This window comes from Oncorhynchus kisutch, linkage group LG20 (assembly GCF_002021735.2).
Source record: "Oncorhynchus kisutch isolate 150728-3 linkage group LG20, Okis_V2, whole genome shotgun sequence".
NCBI lineage: Eukaryota > Metazoa > Chordata > Actinopteri > Salmoniformes > Salmonidae > Oncorhynchus > Oncorhynchus kisutch.
In genome coordinates this window covers 27,372,841-27,397,009 of record NC_034193.2, presented here as the reverse complement: position 1 = coordinate 27,397,009, position 24,169 = coordinate 27,372,841, and the positions used below count along the sequence as shown (strand labels likewise).

Here is a 24,169-nt window from a genome sequence, read left to right as displayed (position 1 = left end):
ATGTTTTCTGTATTTCAATGTTGCAACTTGCTGAAAACTGTCCACAATGTTAATTTCATCTCAAATAGACAGCAAAAATTGGACATCCAGAGTGCATCAAACATGATTTTGAGCTTGTTTATGGAAAAAAAAGTATTTTCTGTATTTCAATGTTGCAACTTGCTGAAAACTGTCCACAATGTTCATTTCATCTCAAATAGACAGCAAAAATTGGACATCCAGAGTGCATCAAACATGATTTTGAGCTTGTTTATGGGAAAAAAAGTTGTTTCTGTATTTCAATGTTGCAACTTGCTGAAAACTGTCCATAATGTTCATTTCATCTCAAATAGGCAGCACAGCACAAATTGGACATCCAGAGTGCATCAAACATGATTTAGAACTTGTTTATGGAAAAAAAGTTCTCTGTATTTCAATGTTGCAACTTGCTGAAATCTGGTGGTCCTAAATCCAGCCGTCTGAAACTTCCAAACAGCCTATCCGACCGCTCTGAAGCGTGTGCATGGTCATAAAGCACACCGATAACACACAAAAATGCAATTTAAGAGTGTGTGTGGGGGGGGTCAGTTCCCCCCCTCCCCAGTGAAAGTTGCGCCCCTGGCCCAGCGTAATCCGGTGGTTATTCCAAACATAGCCAATAAATATGTGTAATCCTATCCTTTGTTTATTCCAAACATAGCCAATAAATATGATGATAAGATGACGGTCGGGATAGTGAGACAGTCAGACTGGTCCGAGGTTATCAAGTGACAGTATTTACTATCAATATTATGGTTGACATTGGGAACACACTGGCTCAGAGTCTGAGTGGAGTGTGTGTGTGTGTGTGTGTGTGTGTGTGTGTGTGTGTGTGTGTGTGTGTGTGTGTGTGTGTGTGTGTGTGTGTGTGTGTGTGTGTGTGTGTGTGTGTGTGTATGTGTGTGTGTGTGTGTCCCATTCTAAGGCCCCAGTCACAGACATTATAAAGAGGTGGTGTTTATAAAGTCACACTTTTTTTGCATTGAGGGGGCCAGTCGCTAGTCAAAGTGGTCGGGTTGGCTGGTTTGTGGTGCAGGTACGTTTAAGCTTTTCCATCAACGTTACTCTTATAAATAGTATTTTAAGTTATTGTAATAATATTGTGCAAGATGAAAAATTATTATTCTGCATGTTGGCCGGAAATGATCAACAATGCAAATGTTTTAACTCAATCGAAAATATTTGGTTCATAATATGGTTCATTTTTGTATTATAACTCTGGTTGTTATCTTATTTATCATTGCCATCCTGCAACATTTTTACCGCCACATACAATTTCACAGAGTTATATGAATGAACCCACAGGAAAGCTCTCAAGGTGTAACAGAGGGATAGGAACAATGCATTTACTATTTACATTATATAAATTCAATTGTCACTTTGTTAGTTAAAAAAACTGTCCAAAATAAGTTTGATCGTTGTACAAATATATATTTCAGTGGCAATCATTGTATTTGTACTGTGTTTGGAAGTTGAGATCTGAGATGCTAGTCGTTTTCCACCTCATTTGCACTGTGTATATTTCCATTGGTTATCCATACAAAACTCATGCTGGATCAATTTGTATACATCTACACAGACACCCACCCACCCACCCACCCACACCCACACCCACACCCACACCCACACCCACACCCACACCCACACCCACACCCACACACACACACACACACACACACACACACACACACACACACACACACACCAAGGTTATTATAGTTTAGTGTTTTAATATTCATTATAATTTCTATTAGTTTTAAGAATGTTATTTGACATTTGGTTTATTTTCAGTTCGTTTTCAGATCCACTTTAATATTTTTTATTTATTAAAAAAAAAATGTTTTTACTTTTATGTGTTTTTGGGGATGTCAGTTCTTGCCACTGTGGGGCAGTAATGCATAAGATGATGGGTCAGGTCAAAGGTTAGGTTAGGTTTAAAGGTAGACTCAGCGAGATGACGTAGATGCACGAAGTAAACAGTAGTGGTACTGCAAAAACCAGGAGCGTTTTGGTCCCGTATCTACCACATTGTAGCAGTGTGAAGCACACCCATGTACATTCGTAGATACTCCGTATGACTGTATGAGAGCAAAGTTTTACATCGTGCACATGTCATTGCGCTCGTTCAAGCAGATACATTTTGTCAAGTCATTCAAAGTGTGTTGTTCTAGGGCAAAAAATTGTCAAAAACCATGTGATCAATGGTCATGAAGTTTCGACTGCAGTCGACCGCAAGTTTCTGTAGTTGCTCTTCATCAACTTCATCCTGCAGTTGTCACTTGCATATTGGGAGGCTCCAATGTCAACAATCATAAGGGGGGGGGGGGGGGGGGGAGTTGGCTGCTGTTTTATGGGCTCTTAACCAACCATGCTCCTTTTTTTTTTTGCGAAGTTCATAACTTGTTTTGTACATAATGTTACTGCTACCGAAAAGAGCTTCTGGACATCAGAACTGCGATTACTCACCTCAGATTAGACAAAGAGTTTTTCTTCAATGAGTCGGACGGGAGGGATATACTACAGACAACCGACCAGGTCCAGATCCCCATCATTCGGTGGAGAAGGAAACTGAGATTTGGAGGAAAACGTTCAGGGTGCCTTGTTAGGATCAGGTGACGAGTGGCTAATTTGCTTTTGCCTTCAGTCCTGATAGCTAACGTTCAATTGCTGGAAAATAAATGGGACAAACTGAAAGCATGTAAATCCTACCAACGGTACATTAAAAACTGTAATATCTCATGTTTCACGAGTTGTGGCTGAACGACGACATTAAGAACATATAGCTGACAGGTTATACTCTCTATCCGCAGGATAGAACAGCAGCCTCTGGTAAGACACGGGTTGGAGGTCTATACATATATGTAAACAACAGCTGGTGCACGGTATATAAGGTAGTCTCGAAGTTTTGCTTGCCTGAGGTAGAGTATCTCATGATAAGCTGTAGACCACACTATCTAACTAGAGAGTTTTCATCTGTATTTTTCGTAGCTGTCTACATACCACCACAGACCGATGCTGGCACTAAAACTGCACTCAATGAGCTGTATACAGGAAAACACTCATCCAGAGGCGGTGCTCCTAGTGGTGGGGGACTTTAATGCAGGAAACTTAAATAGTTTTACCTCAGCATGTTAAATGTGCAACCAGAGGGAAAACAATTCAGGACCACCTTTACTCCACACACAGAGACGCCTACAAAGCTCGCCCTCGCCCTCTACTTGGCAAATCTGACCATAATTCTATCCTCCTGATTCCCGTTTACAAGCAAAAATTAAAGCAGGAAGCACCAGTGATTCGGTCTGTAAAAAAAAGTGATCAAATGAAGCAGATGCTAAACTACAGGACTGTTTTGCTAGCACACACTGAAATATGTTCCGGGATTCTTCCGATGGCATTGAGGAGTACACCACATCAGTCACTGGCTTCATCAATAAGTGCATCGATGACGTTGTCCCCACAGTGACTGTACGTACATACCCCAACCAGAAGCTCACTCATTGCAACATCCCCACTGAACTAAAAGGTAGAGCTGCCTCTTTCAAGGAGCGTGACTCTAACCCGGAAGCTTATAAGAAATCCCGCTATGCCCTCCGACAAACCATCAAACAGGCAAAGCGTCAATACAGGACTAAGATCACATTGTCCTACACCGGCTCCGATGCTCGTTGGATGTTGCAGGCTTGCAAACTATCACAGACTACAAAGGGAAGCACAGCTGAGAGCTGCCCAGTGACATTAGGCTACCAGACAAGCAAAATAACTTTTATGCTAGCTTCGAGGTAAGTAACATTGAAACATGCATGAGAGCATCAGCTGTTCCAGATAACTGTGTGATCACGCTCTCCGCAGCCAATGTGAGTAAAACCTTTAAACAGCTCAACATTCACAAGGCCGCAGGGCCAGATGGATTACCAGGATGTGTACTCCGAGGGTGCGCTGACCAACTGGCAAGTATCTTCACTGACATTTTCAACTTCTCCCTGTCTGAGTCTGTCATACCAACATGTTTCAAGCAGACCACCATAGTCCCTGTGCCCAAGAACCTTAAGGTAACATGTATTAAATGACTATTGACCCGTAGCACTCACATCTGTAGCCCTGAAATGCTTTGAAAGGTGGGTCATGGCTCACATCAACACCATTATCCCAGAAACCCTAGACCCACTCCAATTTGCATACCACCCCAACAGATCCATATATGATGCAATTTCTATTGCACTCCACACTACCCTTTCACACCTGGACAAAAGGAACACCTATGTGAGAATGCTATTCATTGACTACAGCTCAGCGTTCAACACCATAGTGCCCTCAAAGCTCATCACTAAGAAAAAGCCCCCGGGACTTAACACCTCCCTCTGCAACTGGATCCTGGCCTTCATGACGGGCCGCCCCCAGGTGGTAAGGATAGGAAACAACACACCCGCCACTGTGATCCTCAACACAGGGGCCCCTCAGGGGTACGTGCTCAGACCCCTCCTGTACTCCCTGTTCACTCATGTCTGCACGGCCAGGCATGACTCTAACACCATCATTAAGTTTGCTTATGACACAACAGTGGTAGGCCTGATCACCGACAATGATGAGACAGCCTTTAGGGAGGAGGTCAGAGACCTGGCCGTGTGGTGCAAGGACAACAACCTCTTCCATAACGTGATCAAGACAAAGGAGATGATTGTGGTCTACAGGAAAAGGAGGACAGAGCACGCCCAATTCTCAGCGACCGGGTTGCAGTGGAGCAGGTTGAGAGCTTCAAGTTCCTTGGTGTCCACATCACCAACAAACTAACATGGTCCAAGCATGCCAAGACAGTTGTGAAGAGGGCACGACAAAACCTATTCCCCCTCAGGAGACTGAAAAGATTTGGCATGGGTCCTCAGATCCTCAAAAGTTTTTACAGCTGCACCATCGAGAACACTGGTTGCATCACTACCTGGTATGGCAACTGCAAATAGCCCCGCTATTGTTATTTACTGCTAATCTGTAATTATTTGTTTTTTTATCTCTGACTTTTTTTAAACGTATTTTCATAAAACAGCGTTGTTGGTTAAGGGCTTGTAGTAAGCATTTCACTGTAAGGTCTACATCTGTTGTATTCGGTGCATGTGGCAAATAACATTTGATTTATTTGATTTGACCCATGCGAACTGGACCAAAGATATGACTGAAATGGGAACCAATTTGCTACGATTTATGGGTACAGTGGATGTAGACAAATTAATGTGATATTTGAGGCTCTATCTCACTAAGAGATTGTACAATGTACACACAAAATATTGTATTATGAGTTTTTGAGTGTGTGATATGGGAGTAAGATACATGTTTATTTCAACATTATAAAGAAAACCTTTTATAAACAATGGCAACACTGCCATGTTGATCTGAGCCTTGCTGTTGGAAAACCACATTAGTGTGCGACTTTCAGCTGTCTCAGATGCACCTCCCGCGACTTCACTCCTCCACTTTCGTCTACAGTCGTTTGCTTTACCACTCAAACGAGCCCAATATCTGCGGTGCTGCTCATGGCAACGTCATCTCACTGAGTCTACCTTTAAATTATGTGACCCGCCAGATTCAAACCCCATTGGAAAATAAAAAAGAATGGGCATAGATGTCAATTCAATGTCCATTCCACATTGGTTCAACATAATTTGATTGAAATGACGTAGAAACAACGTTGATTCAACCAGTGATTTTTGCCCCCCCACACCCCCCCTCTAAAAAAACATAATTCATATGGTTTTTATTTTATTTTAGTTAATTTTGGAGTCAAAGATAATAGTTTCAGTGTAATTTTGTTTTTTTCAATCGGGTTTATTAATTATTTACTAAATCGTTTTTTCATGATTCGTTTTCATTTTAGTTTCAGTTTTAGTTTACGATAATAACCTTGACACACACACACCTGTCTAGTCTGCCTAATCTGACTCTCTACTACCCTTTACTACCTCTGTTTTGGAAATAATCCATGCTGTTATCACAGACAACTTCTATCCTCAGCTCCCGTCAGAGATTTGTGGATGCTGTGACAGGCCACAACAGACTTTATGTAACAAGGAAGACAGGACCACAGGAACACATATAGACATGCACTCATACGTTCATGAGCAGGAATAAAGAGCTCCTTGACCACGCACACCAGTGGTAACATGAACTTTACCCAGTACCAGGACATTTCTGCTCAAAACCTGTTTACTTGACCACAAGTGGTTCTTCCAGCAAGCCATCAAAATCTATAAAGAAATGCAATAGCCATCTCGGTCTCCGGACTTGAAAACCTGTGGTTTGAATTGAAGAGGGCAGTCCCCTCCATAAGCGCAGACGAAGGATATCAAGGATCTGGAAGGATTCTGTATGGAGGAATGGTCTCGATCCCTCCCAATGTGTTCTACCACCCATAAAACATTTTAAAGGAAGACTCAGGGCCATTATTGAAAGGTATTGAAAAAGGGGTGTCAATCATTTTTACCCTTACCTTTTTTAGAACAAATGATATTACTTGGTAAACAAAATATTTTTATCTGAGAAATTGTATTAGTACTACAGAAAATAATTTCCAAAGTGTTTAGAGCATACAATATAGCTCAGTACTTGTTTTTATTTTTATTTTACACAGTTATTTTTGCTCATCTTTATCAAGGGTGTAAATCATTTCGGACTCCACTGTGTACCCACTCATTCAATCAATAAGGGCAGAATCCTAACATGAATTCACATTTTTGTGCAAATCTGTTAAATACACTGAACAAAAATATAGAAGCAACGTGTAGTGTTGGTCCCATGTTTCATGAGCTGAAATAAAAGATCCCAGAAATGTTCCATACATACAAAAAGCTTATTTCTCTCAAATGTTGTGAACATTTTTTTTTTACATCCCTGTTAGTGAGCATTTCTCCTTTGCCAAGATAATCCACCCACCTGACAGGTGTGGCATATCAAGAAGCTGATTAAACAGCATGATCATTACACAGGTGCACCTTGTGCTGGGGACAGTAAAAGGACACTGTAAATGCATAGTTTTGTCACACAACACAATGCCACAGATGTCTCAAGTTTTGAGGGAACACACAATTGTAGTACTGACTGCAGGAATGTCCATCAGAGCTGTGGCCAGAGAATTAAATGTTCATTTCTCTACCATAAGCCGCCTCCAAAGTAATTTTAGAGAATTTGGCATTACCTCCAACCAGCCTCACAACCGCAGATGCTGATGCTCCAGATACTCAACACGTCTAAAGAAGGTTTATTGCTTCTTTAATCAGAACAACAGTTTTCAGCTGTGCTGACATAATTGCAAAAGGGTTTTCTAATGATCAATTAGCCTTTTAAAATTATAAACTTGGATTAGCTAACATAACGTGACATTGGATCACGGGAGTGATGGTTGCTAATAATGGGCCTCTGTACGCCTATGTAGATATTCCATAAAAAATCTGCCGTTTCCAGCTACAATAGTCATTTACAACATTAACAATGTCTACACTGTATTTCTGATCAATTTGATGTTATTTTAATGGACCAAAAAATTGCTTTTCTTTCAAAAACAAGGACATTTCTAAATGTATGTTAATAGATTATTTAATTTAATAGGGGTGCAAATAATTCAACAAACCTGTTTTCACTTTGTCTATGATGTATTGTGTATATATTGATGAGGGATTTTATTTTTATTTTAGAATAGGGCTGTAATGTAACAAAATGTGGAAAAAGTATTTCTGAATTCTCTGTAGATTCACTGTATTTCATTCAGTTGCACAGTACTTAATAAACTGTATAGCAGGGCTAGCAAATTTATAGCCCACAATCCAAATCTGGCCAGCAAGCCTGTAGTGGATTTGGGGAAATTATAATTATGGTTGAAAAACAACTTCTCTCTATACTTGAATGTCTTCAACCAAAATGCATTTAGGCATTTAGGCAGGGATCTAGTCGTTAGAGGATACTGTTGAGAATGTTCATATTCATGTGTAAAGTGTATCAATCAGACAACGATGATCGGACAACGATGTATTGTATAGACAGAAGTAGGAACGGTTTTGTACAATGCTTATCAGAGCCTCCTTTCTATTTTCCAGCTGCGTTGAACGTTAACACCAACGCCAACCCCAGGGGAGACTGCCAGGTAAGTGGTCCCGCCAACACGTTTCTACAGTATATACTTTATACTGTATATATATACTGATATATACTTTATACTGATTTCGAAGTGTGTTAATACTGTGTTTTGTGCTGCCCGTGCTGTCCACCCCTGGGAAAATAGAGTTCTCCATTCAATCTACTATGTCCCCCTTTTTGCTACAATACATTTCAGAAATGGTTTCCAAGCCTGGCCTTGGACTAAGAACCACTTTTAAATGGAGAATCTCCATTGAACATTTATTTTAGTCTTGGACTAGGCTGAATCAGTGTCTGGAAACGGTCTCTCTGTGTTTTAAGGCTAGGACCTTGTGCCGCAGCATTAAGACACCTGCAACATGCTGAGCAATAATCTGATGGAGATATTCTGTTTCTGATACAGTTGATGTGATAGACTCAGCCGTCGGTGGGAAGAGTTAAAAGCCATTGAAGTGCAGCTTATCAATAGTGTAGTTCATACATGCATACAGACCCTCAATTAGAGGCAGAACAGCACACACACATACAACAGTGGGGATTTACACATACATAACCTTTCCTATTGCCAATACTAAGCCACATGCTTTGACATTGAGGTTAAAGAAAGTGTGATTTCTCAATTTACCTCGTTTAGCTTACCGTTACATTAGACAAATCAGGACGACAATATTATTGTAATGGTTTTTTGTATAAAAAATCTTACATTACAGCTCACTTAATTAATAATTGGCGGTTGAAGATATCCCTCCCAATAATTAATTAATCATAGCAAATTCTGCGATTAACTCAATTAAATGTTTTAATCATTTGACAGACCTACATAGAACGTATGTTCACAATTAAACGTCTCCGTTTCAGCTACACCATGGTATCCGCTCCTGTCCTTCCATGGCCTAACAGCCTTTACAACCATTAGTGGATACCCTGAAATGCACTTAATTAAATTGAGGTACACTTGTGACTGGCAGGGGTAGGAGGGTTCATTCAAGAACCAAAACAAACTTCAACCCCGTTGCACACACACCCTCCCCCCTCACACATACATTATATCATAGCTGCCACCACTATGTCATAGCTGCCACCGTTGTCACCAAACTGATTGTCACCATTGATAATGTATTCATACATAGGAAAGACATACACACAAACAAACACACACTACTGTCCTTTGAAACTCTTGTACCCACACACACTCTGCCACACGCCATTTATTGACACTCCAAACACAGCCAGTTAATCTGTCACCTCCACACCGACACCGAAAACAACCAGTGGACACAAACACTGCAGACGGGGGCTACCGCCACCATGTTTACGCTGTAGACACCAGCTTCACCCGGCCTCCCTCGTTGTGGCAACCAGCCGAGCATGTCGGTGCCTTGGCGACCGACATCACCCCACCCTCACTACATGCCTTGTAGATCTGTATGTGTGCAGTATGCAGGAGTGAATATGCAAAAGTTGATAGAGAGGTCATTGCTTCTAATGTCAATCATGACACACCTGAATCAGCCTTTTGGTGAAACTGCTAAATCATGTTCAAGTACACCTGCTTGCTTGAATAAGGTGAAAGCACAATGATCAAATCAAAATCAAATCAAATGTATTTATATAGCCCTTCATACATCAGCTGATATCTCAAAGTGCTGTACAGAAACCCAGCCTAAAACCCAAAACAGCAAGCAATGCAGGTGTAGAAGCACGGTGGCTAGGAAAAACTCCCTAGAAAGGCCAAAACCTAGGAAGAAACCTAGAGAGGAACCAGGCTATGTAGGGTGACCAGTCCTCTTCTGGCTGTGGAGATTATAACAGAACATGGCCAAGATGTTCAAATGTTCATAAATTACCAGCATGGTCAAATAAATAATAATCACAGGCAGAACAGTTGAAACTGGAGCAGCAGCACGGCCAGGTGGACTGGGGACAGCAAGGAGTCATCATGTCAGGTAGTCCTGAGGCATGGTCCTAGGGCTCAGGTCCTCCGAGAGAGAGAAAGGAAGAGAGAAAGAGAGAATTAGAGAGAGCATACTTAAATTCACACAGGACACCGGATAGGACAGGAGAAGTACTCCAGATATAACAAACTGACCCTAGCCCCCCGACACATAAACTACTGCAGCATAAATACTGGAGGCTGAGACAGGAGGGGTCAGGAGACACTGTGGCCCCATCCGATGGCACCCCCGGACAGGGCCAAACAGGAAGGATATAACCCCACCCACTTTGCCAAAGCACAGCCCCCACACCACTAGAGGGATATCTTCAACCACCAACTTACCATCATGAGACAAGGCCGAGTATAGCCCACAAAGATCTCCGCCACGGCACAACCCAAGGGGGGGCGCCAACCCAACCCAATGATGAATGGCTGTGGGTGTTTGAACCACCTGCATTAGTGTAGCCACATTCTTTCAAATGCACCGGTATTGCCACAAGGGTAACAACGATATCGGGCATTATGGATTATTTCAAATGAGTTTGGCTGCATCAGGGTCCTGTGTCTTCCATATGCATACTGATATATTACTTCATCTGTCCATATATATTTACATTGATACATGCTGGAGAATTAAGCAAAAACAATTGGGAGACAAAATGTGTGTTACTTTGGGAACTCATTTAGTCCCCATGCGATCCCTCTCAATTCCACACTGCCAGTATCTTGTGTCTCCCCATGCAGGCCTACGTGGAGCTGACCGAGCTGATGAATGACCAGCAGAACCAACAGGGCTGGCAGGAGACGGGCCGATGGGTGGGCTATGAGGAGAGCTACGACCCCGAGGCCGGGGGTTGGGGACCCTCACATATCTCCTACCTCACCTTCAAGAGCCTCATCCAGCTGCGCCGCACCATGAACACAGGTCAGAACAGGGCCGTGTTTATTAGCGTACACAGTAGGAAATGTTTTGAAACGCTTTGCAATGGAAATCGAAAAATGAACATTTCTTAGTCCAGGTAGAACCTCGTGTTTTGTCCCATGGTTGTGTTCATTAAGGCACCAAACTGAAGAAAATGTACTGAAACAGGGAGGAACTACTTGGGCTTGTCCAATGAGAAATGCTAATTGTCATTTTAAGTTCTGAAATGTTTTAAGACGTTTTCCGTTGCATGCCCTAATGCAGCGTTTACAAACTAAGGGTTGCAACCCTATGTAGGTTGCTTGATTTGAAAATAGGGTCACGAGAGAAACTCTGGAGAAAAATTGCTGCTTGGTTCATAGAACCATTGTGATGTGAGTAACCTTCGATATCCGCTGAACAGGTCGTGACAAACAAAGCGGTTTCTGTTTACTTCCTACAAATGTCGCTCTAACTTGTGAACGGTTAAAGCTATAAGCTATTACAATGCTCACAAGCCACACAGACTCTGGGGGGGGAAAGAACATCATAATTGAAAGCGATGATGGTGTTCTTTTCTACACAGAATGTCATGCACAATTCTTGCCTGATAATCTTCTGAACTTCCTAATACCTTTCTGATGCATTTCAGTCACTTCAAACCATACCATAAAATGGGGTCACTGGCCAAAAACATTTGGGAACACGACCAAGTATAGAGTTGAATGGAGGAAATGGTCCAATTCCAATAGTTTTCAAATGCGTTCAAACCATACCATAAAATGGGGTCACTGGCCAAAAACATTTGGGAACACGACCAAGTATAGAGTTGAATGGAGGAAATGGTCCAATTCCAATAGTTTTCAAATGTGTTCTTCCTCCTTCTCTCATAGAAGTATTACTTATCTGAATGGAATTTATTTGAATTTGAATGGAATAGAATAGAATAGAATGGACTGAAAAGCCTGCCAACTGGGCACGCCCCGTCATTTCAAAGTGGACGTTTGGGTAATATTTGGTTGAGATGTTGACTGAGATTTCAACCATTATTCACCGACTCAAAAAGACAGCCAGAAATTTTGTAAATTCCCAATATGTTATCAATATGCTTTCAAACATCTAAAAGCACAACTAAATTCCAATGGAAAAACAATATCTGCTTTTTAGTTTAGGTGTCATCTAAATGTCTTATCTGCGCTTTCAACCATTTAAAAGCACAACAAAGTTCAAATGGCAATACAATGTCAGATATGTTATATTTATACAACAACTTAATGCGTTATCACTCTGTTTCATCAAATAGCACAGCCAAATAACCTGGATTGCAGTTGAGATTACATTAAAAGTACATATTGCAGCGCCTCCTGAGTGGCGCAGCGGTCTAAGGCGTCACTACAGACCTGGGTTTGATCCCAGGCTGTTTCGCAGCCGGTCGCGACCGGGAGACCCATGAGGCGGCGCACAATTGGCCCAGCGTCGTCTGGGTTAGGGATGGGTTTGGCTGGCCGGGATGTCCTTGTCCCATTGCACTCCAGTGACTCCTTGCGGCGGGCCAGGCGCATGCACGCTGACTTTGGTCGCCAGCTGGTACGGTGTTTGCTCCGACACATTGGTGAAGCTGGGTTCCGGGTTAAGCGAGCAGTGTGTCAAGAAGCAGTGCAACTTGGCGGGGTCGTGTTTCGGAAAATGCATGGCTCTCGACCTTCGCCTCTCCCGAGTCCGTACGTGAGTTGCAGCAATGGGACAAAACTGTAACTACCAATTGGGGTGAAAGAAAAGTACATAGTGCAAGTGATCAACAAGATTCTGCACAGATTATTACAGCAAGTGTGAAGATCTCCACAACTTGCGACCTTTGCATGCTATCTTGAACATTAATGCTTTCTATGATTAAGTAGGAAGAGATTTATACTAGTTACAGTAAACTAAACTCAAAATGTAGCCATGGATGTGTTACACATTTTAAGGTTGAAAAAATACTGTTACATTCATTTGTAAGATAGCCTTAACTTTATGCTGTTTACTGTAATACAAAAATACAGTGTCAAGAAAAAGTATGTGAACCTTTTGGAATTACCTGGATTTCTGGGTCATACAATTTGATCTGATCTTCATCTAAGTCACAACAATAGACAAACACAGTGTGCTTAAACTAATAACACACAAATTATTGTATTTTTCTTGTCTATATTGAATACATCATTTAAACATTCACAGTGTAGGTTGGAAAAAGTATGTGAACCCCTAGGCTAATGACTTCTCCAAAAGCTCATTGGAGTCAGGAGTCAGCTAACCTGGAGTCCAATTAATGAGACGAGATTGGAGATGTTGGTTAGAGCTGCCCTGCCCCATAAAAAACACTCACAAAATTTGAATTTGCTATTCACAAGAAGCATTGCCTGACGTGAACCATGCCTCAAACAAAAGAGATCTCAGAATACCTACGATTAAGAATTGTTGACTTGCATAAAGCTGGAAAGGGTTACAAAAGTATCTCTAAAAGCCTGATGTTGTTCATCAGTCCACTGTAAGACAAAATGTCTGTAAATGGAGAAAGTTCAGCAGTTACTACTCTCCCTAGGAGTGGCCGTCCTGCAAAGATGACTGCAAGAGCACCACACTGAATGCTCAGTGAGGTTAGGAAGAATCCTAGAGTGTCAGCTAAAGACTTACAGAAATCTCTGGAACATGCTAACATCTCTGTTGACGAGTCTACGATACGTAAAACACTAAACAAGATTGGTGTTCATGGGAGGACCCCACGAAAGAAGCCACTGCTGTCCAAAAAAAACATTGCTGCACGTTTGAAGTTCGCCAAAGAGCACCTGGATGTTCCACAGCGCTACTGGCAGAATATTCTGTGACAGATTAAACTAAAGTTGAGTTGTTTGGAAGGAACACACAACACTATGTGTGGAGAAAAAAAGGGACAGCACACCAACATTAAAACCTCATCCCAACTGTAAAGTATGGTGGAGGGAGCATCATGGTTTGGGGCTGCTTTGCTGCTCAGGGCCTGGACATCTTGCTATCATCGACGGGAAAATGATTTCCCAAGTTTATCAAGACATTTTGCTGTAGAATGTAAGACAACGACCCAAAACATAGAAGTAAATCAACAACAAAATGGCTTCAACAGAAGAAAATACGCCTTCTGGAGTGGCCCAGATAAGAGTCCTGACCTCAACCCGATTTGAGATGCTGTGGCATGACCTCAAGAGAGCGGTACACACCAGACATCCCAAGAATATTGCTGAACTGAAACAGTTATGTAAAGAGGAATGGTCCAAAATTCCTCCTGACAGTTGTGCAGGTCTGATCCGCAACTGGAGAAAACGTTTGGTTGAGGTTGTTGCTGTCAAAGGATGGTCAACCAATTATTAAATTTGGTTCACAATGTGAATGTTTACACGGTGAGTTCAATAAAGACATGAAAACATGTAATTGTTTGTGTGTTAGTTTAATCAGAGTGTGTTTGTCTACTGTTGTGACCTAGATGAAGATTAGTACAAATTTGATGACCAATTTATGCAGAAATCGAGGTAAATCCAAAGGGTTCCCATACTTTTTCTTGCCACTGCATTGTTGAATTGTGTTTGGTTGACAACGCAGGAGAGTTTCATCTGAGCCACTGGCTTTATCCTATTCTTTAACTTTTATTTTTTGTTGAGATGAAGATGTGAATACAACATACTAATTATTCATTTGTAGACTAACTGGAATGAAATCCAGACTAAGTCAGTGGCACAGATGGATCTATGCAAACAGAAGACACATCTCCTTCAAATGTTGATGTTTGGTTTTGTTGACAACCAAGCACAATTCAATTTCCAGTTTGTCTCAAAATGAATAATTCGATACTGTATGTTCGATTCACATCTCCAACTCAACCAAAAATCTAAGTCAAAGAATAGGGCAAAATCTTATCAAACTTGTAATTCACTTTAAATCAAGTTTGATTTCATTTACCCTTTTCTTTAACTTAGATGTTTGGTTGAGATGGTGACATCCAACGTATTAATGATTACATTGAAGCAATGTTAAATCCATTAGTTTGTGCCCAGTGGGTAGTTCCTTCTTCTTTTAGTGAGGTAATCAGTGATCTGGCATGACTGGATTAGCAAAAGCTATGTTGTAACTCCGTCTTTGTTGCAGTAGCTACCTTGTAAAGGGAAAGGAAGCATTTATTGAAAAGTGTTTGAACAGGTTTGAAGATGAGTGAATATCATCAAGATAAGATCTTGAGAGAAATTATCAGATTTTGACCTTGAAGCTCGAGTGAGCTCCGTCAACTGCCCTCTAACTATAGAACCCGTCCGAACCTGTATTTCTAGATTGTGCTGCAATATAAGAGGAAATTACCTATAGGGGTACTGCACCTGCATATTCCTTCCCATACAACCAGTCTACATCGATGTCCTGATTCAGAGGGGTTGGGTTAAATGCGGAAGACACATTTCAGTTTAATGCATTCAGTTGTGCAACTGACTCGGTATCCCCTTTCCGTTTCCCTTCCTTCGCAGTTACTCTCTCTCTTCCACCCCTCTTACATCCTTCATTCTTATTTTAACCCTGACCCTGTTCAACCTCTCACCCTGTGATGTTTCCTGTGGATTGTTCAGGTGTGGTGATGCTAGACCGGGTGGAGCGCAGTCTCTCCGGCATCGCTGAGAAGATAGTGGACGACTTGATCAGCAAGAAAGAGATCAGGCCCAGCGATCGGGATGGAGTGCTCTGTTCCCTGCTCCAAAACCGCAGGTAAAGTTCACTAAGTGTTCACTAAGCTACGCTTGTATGATTAGTCAGCTTGCCTAAGACCTGAAGACTTGTGTTTGCTGTCTATGTAAAAGTCTAGGCTTTAGCGCAATGGGTTCAGATGGTCTGTCACAGTAAAGTCCTACTCAGGTCTTTGTATCGGAGGTGGTTCAAAGCCAAGCCATACCACTGTCCATAAAAATACTAACTAAGGGACCAGTGAGGAGGAAGGGGAGGAGCATCCCACTCAGAGGAGGAAGGAGAGGAGCATACCACTCAGTGATTTTTATTTATTTGAATTTGATTATTTTTAGATAAAATTATACTAAATACATTCACAACATCAAATAACTGATTAAAACACACGGTTTTGCAGTGAAGATCTACAGTAGCCTCAAAAGCACCCTCTAGGGTAGCACCATGGTATAGCCTGAGAACAGGTATTTTCTGTCCTCCTCTGGGTACATTGACTTCAATACAAAACCTAGGAGGCTCATGGTTCTCACCCCCTTCAATAGACTTACACAGTAATCATGGCGACTTCTGAAGGACATCCTCCAACCTATCAGAGCTCTTGCAGCATGAACTGACATGTTGCCCATCCAATCACAGAATCAGAGAATCTACTGAAAGCTACAGCTACCTAGTACTACAGTGCATAAAGTGTGGTGAGCAGTTGTGTCAAAGAGAGAGAAAAACAATAGTTGAACAGTTTTGGGAAAATACATTTCTTCACAAATGAAGGAGAAGCAGCAGAGAGAGAGAGAAAGCTAGCTATATTTTGTTGTACTCATTTCTTCCTTGTTATCCTATCACTTATTCAGCTAATGCAGCTAATTTAGCCTACTAAATAAGCTGACTCAGAGAGAAATGCTATGTATGTTAGCTAGCAGACTAAGGCTTTCCAACACTGCAACTCTTCCAAGTCAAGGTAAACTTGAGGTTTTATTAATTTATTTCCACCGGGGCCCGCTGGTGTAAATGCTAAACTGCTTGCTGTACGCTGTACTGCATGATTGTACACGTGGATTGGATTGTGAGTTTACGAACATGTTAATTTTTGTTTGTTGACAATAACATTAATATGGTGAAAATTATGTAGGCTGTGTAGCAGCTAATGATATGAAGGTTTGGCTTGGAGAGGGTTTTGCACCTGGTCACAGACAGCTGTTTTGTTGTGCACTGAAGTCCACAAGCGAAGGGAAAAGGTGAGAGGAGGAGAGCGTGTAGATTCGAAAAGGAATTATACAACGAGCAAAGTAATGATGCTATATATGGCTGCTATGAAAGTGAACTCTATACGCAGGTGATTAGGGTGTATTCATTCTGCCAATTCTGTTGCAAAATGTTCCCTAAATGGAAGCAAACGGAATGAAATGGGGAGGGACATGCCTGAATTTGTTCAATAGAAACTCTCGTTTTAGTTTTTTGCAACAGTTTGGACTAATGATTACTCCCCAGATCAGCTAGATGCAGGTAAGAATGTGCAAGGTGGTATTGAATGTGTCACTGTCTGTCACCTTGATTACTCCAATTTGTCTCTCGACCGATGTACCCATATTATAAACTTTAATTTGAAGGCTAGGTTGTAGCAACCTCATGAAGGTTATAGGGAAAATTTGAGTATCATGTAGTAGCCTAAACCTGTTGATGTTACATTGAGTTAAGTGAACAGAATATGAATGACAGTCATCCAATATGCAGGAGTAGAAATAAGGCCATGCTGTAAGGATCGGCGCTGGAGACGAGAAGCAGGTACAGGGAGTGAACCACGGACAGGAACAGAATACAGACAGCGTCTGGACAGGGGAAACAGAAATGACAATAATGCTGACACGGGGATGAAACAGACAGATATAGAGAAGGCAATCAAAATGTGAAGGAGTCCAGGTGAGTCCAATGAGTGCTGATGCGCATAATGAGGGTGACAGGTGTGCGTAATGAAAGGCTGCCTGGCACCCTCGAGCGCCAGAGAGGGAGAGTGGGAGCAGGCATGACAGGACCCCACCCTCTAGGGACGCCACCCGGCGTCCCACCTGGGCGAGCCTGATGGGCCGGCCGAGGCATGGGCGCTGGACAAGCTGGCTGGGGGCGTAGACGCCTGACGAGCCAGCAGAGGCATGGGAGCCTTGTGAGCCGGCTGAGGCGTGAAAGCCTGATAATCCTGCTGAGGCATGGGGGCCCAATGAGATGGCTGAGGCTCTAGGAGCCTGACAATCCGGCTAAAGAGTGAAAGCCTGATGATCCCGCTGAGGTGTGAAAGCCTGACGATCCCGCTGCGGTGGGGGAGCCCGACGATCCGACTGAGGCGTGGGAGCCTGATGAGCCGGCTGAGGCATGATGTGGGGTGGGAGCCTGCCGACCCAGCCGGGGCAAGGAAACCTCTCAAGCTAGCTAAGGCATGGAAGCCCGAAAAGCCAGCTGAGTCACCCCTGGTTCCATTGGCAGCGGCACCCAGACCCGATGTCACCAGCAAAACAAAAAACAAAAACCTCCCTGAGGCTTTATATAGGGGTGTCAGCATTCTGTAAGGATCGACGTTGGAGACGAGAAGCAGGTACAGGGAGTGAACATTTAAGAACCACGGACAGGAACAGAAAACGGAAAGCATCTGGACAGGGGAAACGGAAACGACAATAATGCTGACACTGGGATGAAACAGACAGATATAGGGAAGGCAATCAAAATGTGAAGGAGTCCAGGTGGGTCCAATGAGCGCTGATGTGCGTAATGATGGTGACAGGTGCCTGGCGCCCTCGAGCGCCAGAGAGGGATAGCGGGAGCAGGCGTGACACATACTCATAAAGAAAATGCCACCGACCACCGCTGTTAGGGGCAGACCAGGGGCCAGTTAAACCAGTTGAGTGTATGTCTGGTCGTAACTCTACAACTTACATAGAATGGGGACCTGTTAAATTACCTAGGCATAAGCCTTTCTATGAGCTTACGTACAGTACATGAATATAAGGTGTGATTCTCTCCCCAGCCAAACTGCAGTAGAGGGCCAACCCTTGGTCGGGGGGGCGGAGATGCAGACCTTTTCTGTCAAAGAGAGGGTACGTGTAATGTGTCATTCAGTCAGCAGTCACCCTAAACAGTAATTGATCAACAATACCAACATTTAAAAACACACAAATCCAATGTCAATGTCAACAGCCATTTTAGATAATTGATTTGACTAAATACTATACACATTACTTTTCTTTCCTCAGAGAGATTCAACTGACACTGTAGAGGCCTCTATGGTGCTTGTTGGTAAGTGCAAATCTGAATTTGAATCAGTACAGTGTGTGTGTGTGTGCGTGCGTGCGTGCGTGCGTGCGTGTGTGTGTGTGTGTGTGTGTGTGTGTGTGCACGCATATTCATGCCTGTCTATGTGTATGTATACTCATACCTCACAGGAGGTTGGTGGCACCTTAATTGGGGAGGATGGCTCATAATAATGGCTGGAATGGAGGGAATGGAATGGTATAAAACACATGGAAACCATACTGTATGTTTGATGAGTTCGATACCATTCCATTGATTCCATTCCAGCCATTACTATGAGCCAGTCCTCCCCAATTACGGTGCCACCAACATCCTGTGTCATACCTATGTATGCTTCTGTATGCTTGTTTGTATGTGTATGTGTATCAGGAGCTCTGGACTTCCTGGAGAGGCCCACGGTGGCATTTGTGCGTCTGAAGGAGGCTCTGGTTCTGGATTCGGCCCTGGAGGCCCCAGTGCCAGTCCGCTTCGTCTTTATCCTGGTGGGACCCACCAAGAGTGACATGGACTACCACGAAACCGGCCGCGCAATGGCAGCACTCATGGCCGACAAAGTGAGTTAGCAAATTAAAAGGTCCAATGAAAGAGCAGGAAGTGGAGATGAGCGAAACTGTACAGGAAATGAGAGCAGGTTAACAGGAAATGGTCATCATCAAAAACGGAATTCATGACACATTGTTTAACCAACACCAGTACATGTCTGTAAAATATGGGTGTTTCTAGGACTACAACCATGATACACTCCTCATTTAGGAGAAATGCAAAACAATTTCTCCATTGACTATGTTAATTATTCCAGGACTGGGCTTAATCTGTGTCAGGGAAACCGGCCCAAATATATAACTTCACAACAATAAAAAAAGACACTAGACATCATCCTCATACTTTCTCACATCCCCATTTCTTTCCCCTCTCTTCTTTTCCCTCTATCCCAGGTGTTCAACCAGGCAGCGTTCCAAGCGCAGGGCGAAAGGGAGTTGATGGACGCCGTGGCTGACTTCATGGACTGCAGCATCGTGATTCCTCCCACGGAGATCCAGGACGGGGCGATGCTCCAGTCCATCATCGGCTTCCAGAAGAAACTGTTGCAGGAAAGGCTCCGTCCCTCCGTCCCCGTGTTGCGTCTGGACTTGAAGCCCCGCAAATGTGGGTGGAGGCTCATTAACATATTCTACAATAATACAATAGTTTAGAATGAATTAAAATAGCATCAATACATGAGCATACACATACATAAGTGTTGCAAAAACCCACTTGCATCCATAGAGCCTGTTTATAGTTGGTTAATATACAGTTGAAGTCGGAAGTTTACATACACTTAGGTTGGAGTCATTGAAACTCGTTTTTCAACCACTCCACAAATTTCTTGTTAACAAACTATAGTTTTAGCAAGTCGGTTAGGACATCTACTTTGTGCATGACACAAGTAATTTTTACAACAATTGTTTACAGACAGATTATTTAACTTATAATTCACTCTATCACAATTCCAGTGGGTCAGAAGTTTACATACACTAAGTTGACTGTGCCTTTTAACAGCTTGGACATTTCCAGAAAATTATGTCATGGCTTTAGAAGCTTTTGATAAGCTAATTGACATCATTTGAGTTATTTGGAGGTGTTCCTGTGGATGTATTTCAAGGCCTACCTTCAAACTCTGCCTTTTTGCTTGACATCATGGGAAAATCAAAAGAATGAGACCATGAGACCATGCAGCCATCATACCGCTCAGGAAGGAGACATGTTCTCTCACCTAGAGATGAACGTACTTTGGTGCGAAAAGTGCAAATCAATCCCAGAACAACAGCAAAGGACATTGTGAAGATGCTGGAGGAAACAGGTACAAAAGTATCTATATCCACAGTAAAACAAGTCCTATATCAACATAACCCTGAGGCCAAGGAAGAAGCCACTACTCCAAAACCGCCATAAAAAAAACAGACTACGGTTTGCAACTGCACATGGGGACAAAGATTGTACTTTTGGGAGAAATGTCTTCTGGTCTGATGAAACAAAAATAGAACTGTTTGGCCATAATGACCATCATTATGTTTGGAGGAAAAAGGGGGATGCTTGCAAGCCGAAGAACACCATCTCAACTGTGAAGCACAGGGGTGGCAGCATCATGATGTGGGGGTGCTTTGCTGCAGGAGGGATTGGTGCACTTCACAAAACAAATGGCAACATGAGTGTCACGCCCTGACCAAAGAGCCTTTTATTCTCTATTTTGGTTAGGTCGGGGTGTGACTAGGGTGGGTGATCTAGTGTGTTTATTTCTACGTTGGCCTGGTATAGTTCCCAATCAGAGCCAGCTGTTTATCGTTGTCTCTGATTGGGGATAATATTTAGGCAGCCATTTCCCCACTGTGTTTTGTGGGATCTAATTTTGAGTTAGTGCATGTTGCACCTCTTATGTTGTTTGTTTCCTTTTTGTTTTGTAAGTTCACAAAAAATAAAGATGTGGAGCTCAGAGCACGCTGCGCCTTGGTCTGTCTCTCCACACAGCTGTGACAATGAGGGAGGACAATTATGTGGATATATTGAAGCAACGTCTCAAGACATCAGTCAGTTAAAGCTTGGTCGCAAATGGGTCTTCCAAATGTACAATGACCCCAAGCATACTTCCAAAGTTGTGGCAAAATGGCATAAGGACAACAAAGTCAAGGTATTGGAGTGGCCATCACAAAGCCCTGACCACAATCCTATAGAAAATGTGTGGGCAGAACTGAAAAAGCGTGTGTGAGCAAGGAGGCCTACGAACCTGACTCAGTTACACCAGCTCTGTCAGGAGGAATGGGCCAAAATTCACCCAACTTATTGCGGGAAGCTTGTGGAAGGTTAAACGATTTAAAGGCAACGCTACCAATACTAATTGAGTGTATATAAACGTCTGACCCACTGGGAATGTGATGAAAGAAATAAAAGCTGAAAAAAATAATTATCTTAACTATTGTTCTCACATTTCACATTCTTAAAATAAAGTGGTGATCCTAACTGACTTAAAGACAGGGAAAGGATTAAATGTCAGGAATTGTGAAAAACTGTGTTTAAATGTATTTGGCTAAGGTGTATGTAAACTTCCAACTTCAACTGTAACCTTTTGGAGAAAAAGAAAATTCTTATCAGCGTTCCTCCATACTTTAAATATTTTTTATTACAAGTACAGTACCAGTCAAAAGCTTGGACACACCAACTCATTCCAGGGTTTTTCTTTATTTTTACTATTTTCTATATTGTAGAATAATGACATCAAAACTATGAAATAACATATATGGAATCATGTGGTAACCAACAATGTGCTGAACAAATCAAAATATATTTTATATTTCAAAGTAGCCACCCTTTGCTTCGATGACAGCATTCCACACTCTTGGCATTCTCTCAACCAGCTTCATGAGGTAGTCACCTAACAAGGTGTGCCTTGTTAATTTGTGGAATTTCTTTCCTTCTTAATGTGTTTGAGCCAATCAGTTGTCTTGTGACAAGGTAGGGGTGGTATACAGAAGATTGCCCTATTTGGTAAAAGACCAAATTCATATTATGGCAAGAACAGCTCAAATAAGCAAAGAGAAATGACAGTCCATAATTTCTTTAATACATAACGGGCAGTCAATGTTTCCTTAAGTGCAGTCGTGAAAACCATCAAGCGCTATGATTAAACTGGCTCTCATGACCACCATAGGAAAGGAACACCCAAAATTACCTCTGCTGCAGAGGACAAGTTCATTAGAGTTCACTGCACCTCAGATTGCAACCAAAATAAATGCTTCACAGAGTTCAAGTAACAGACACTTCTCAACATCAACTTTTCATGAGAGACTGCATAAATCAGGCCTTCATGGTCGAATTGCTGAAAAGAAATCACGACTAAAGGACACCAATAAGACGAAGAGACTTGCTTGGTCCAAGAAACACGAGCAATGGACATTAGAGTGGTGGAAATGTGTCCTTTGGTCTGATGAGTCCAAATTTGAGATTTTTGGCTCCAACTGCCATGTCTTTGTGAGGTTCCCACTGTGAAGCATGAAAGAGCAGGTGTGGGGTGCTTTGCGGGTGTCACTGTCTGTGATTTTATGTAGTATTCAAGGCACACTTAACCAGCATGGTTACTATAGCATTCTGCAGCAATACGCCATCCCATCTGGTTTGTGCTTAGTGGGACTATCATTTGTTTTTCAACAGGACAATGACCCAAAGCACACCTCCAGGCTGTGCAAGGGCTAATTGACCTCAACCAACTGAGAGGGTTTGGGATGAGTTGGACCGCAAAGTGAAGGAAAAGCAGCCAACAAGTGCTCAGCATATGTGGGAACTCCTTCAAGACTGTTGGAAAAGCATTCCTTGTGAAGCTGGTTGAGAAGAATGCCAAGAGTGTGCAATGCTGTTATCAAGGCAAATGGTGGCTACTTTGAAGAATCTAAAATCTAAAATATATTTGATTACATATTTGTTATTCCATAGTTTTTGATATCTCACTATTATTCTACAGTGTAGAAAATAGTACAAATGTAGAGAAACACTTGAATGAGTAGGTGTGTCCAAACCTTTGACTGGTACTGTATATTCCTAACCTTCCCAGCTTAGCTATACCTAATATTTTCCTAGCTTCCAAACCATCTGGGCATGCTCCTGAGGATCCTCTGGTTCGTACGGGTCGGCCGTTCGGCGGGATGATACGAGATGCGAAGAGACGCTACCAGCACTATGTGAGTGACTTCACCGATGCCCTCAACGCTCAAGTTCTTGCCGCTATCATCTTCATCTACTTTGCTGCCCTGTCCCCTGCCGTCACCTTCGGAGGATTGCTAGGTAAATACTGTCTGTGTGTGTTTGTGTCGTAAGTGCTTGATTATGTGTTTGAATGTATGTGTGTGTGTGTGTGTGTGTGTGTGTGTGTGTGTGTGTGTGTGTGTGTGTGTGTGTGTGTGTGTGTGTGTGTGTGTGTGTGTGTGTGTGTGTGTGTGTGTGTGTCTGTATATACATGTGTGTTCGTGTTATCTATGTGTCAGAGTGAGCCTGTCAGGTGTGCCAGATGGGTGTGATTTGAACTTTGGGGACTATTCCATTGGGTTAGGCAAGCTCAATCAAATGCAACTAAAATATTTGAAAGAAAACAAATACTTTTCAAACCCATGTCTGTAACGCCATAACCTCTCCTTTCCCACTTCCCTACT

At 42.4% G+C, this 24,169-nt stretch overlaps 1 protein-coding gene across 2 annotated transcripts in view; it reads left to right on the top strand.

Moving 5' to 3' along the window:
• Nucleotides 1–977: 977 nt before the first annotated feature.
• Nucleotides 978–24,169, top strand: part of slc4a1b (solute carrier family 4 member 1b (Diego blood group)) — a 38,272-nt gene continuing 15,080 nt past the window's right edge. Inside the window, exons 1-9 of one of the 2 annotated variants that reach the window (XM_031799858.1) lie at nt 978–1,054; nt 8,094–8,140; nt 10,814–10,994; nt 15,593–15,728; nt 18,712–18,781; nt 18,938–18,980; nt 19,365–19,549; nt 19,931–20,141; nt 23,601–23,804. In XM_031799858.1, the coding sequence (XP_031655718.1) occupies nt 10,838–10,994; nt 15,593–15,728; nt 18,712–18,781; nt 18,938–18,980; nt 19,365–19,549; nt 19,931–20,141; nt 23,601–23,804 (1,006 nt within the window). In that variant the 5' untranslated portion in view covers nt 978–1,054; nt 8,094–8,140; nt 10,814–10,837. Of the gene's footprint in view, nt 1,055–6,058; nt 6,457–8,093; nt 8,141–10,813; nt 10,995–15,592; nt 15,729–18,711; nt 18,782–18,937; nt 18,981–19,364; nt 19,550–19,930; nt 20,142–23,600; nt 23,805–24,169 lie in introns of those variants that run through there. The other variant, XM_031799859.1, reaches the window with a different exon arrangement.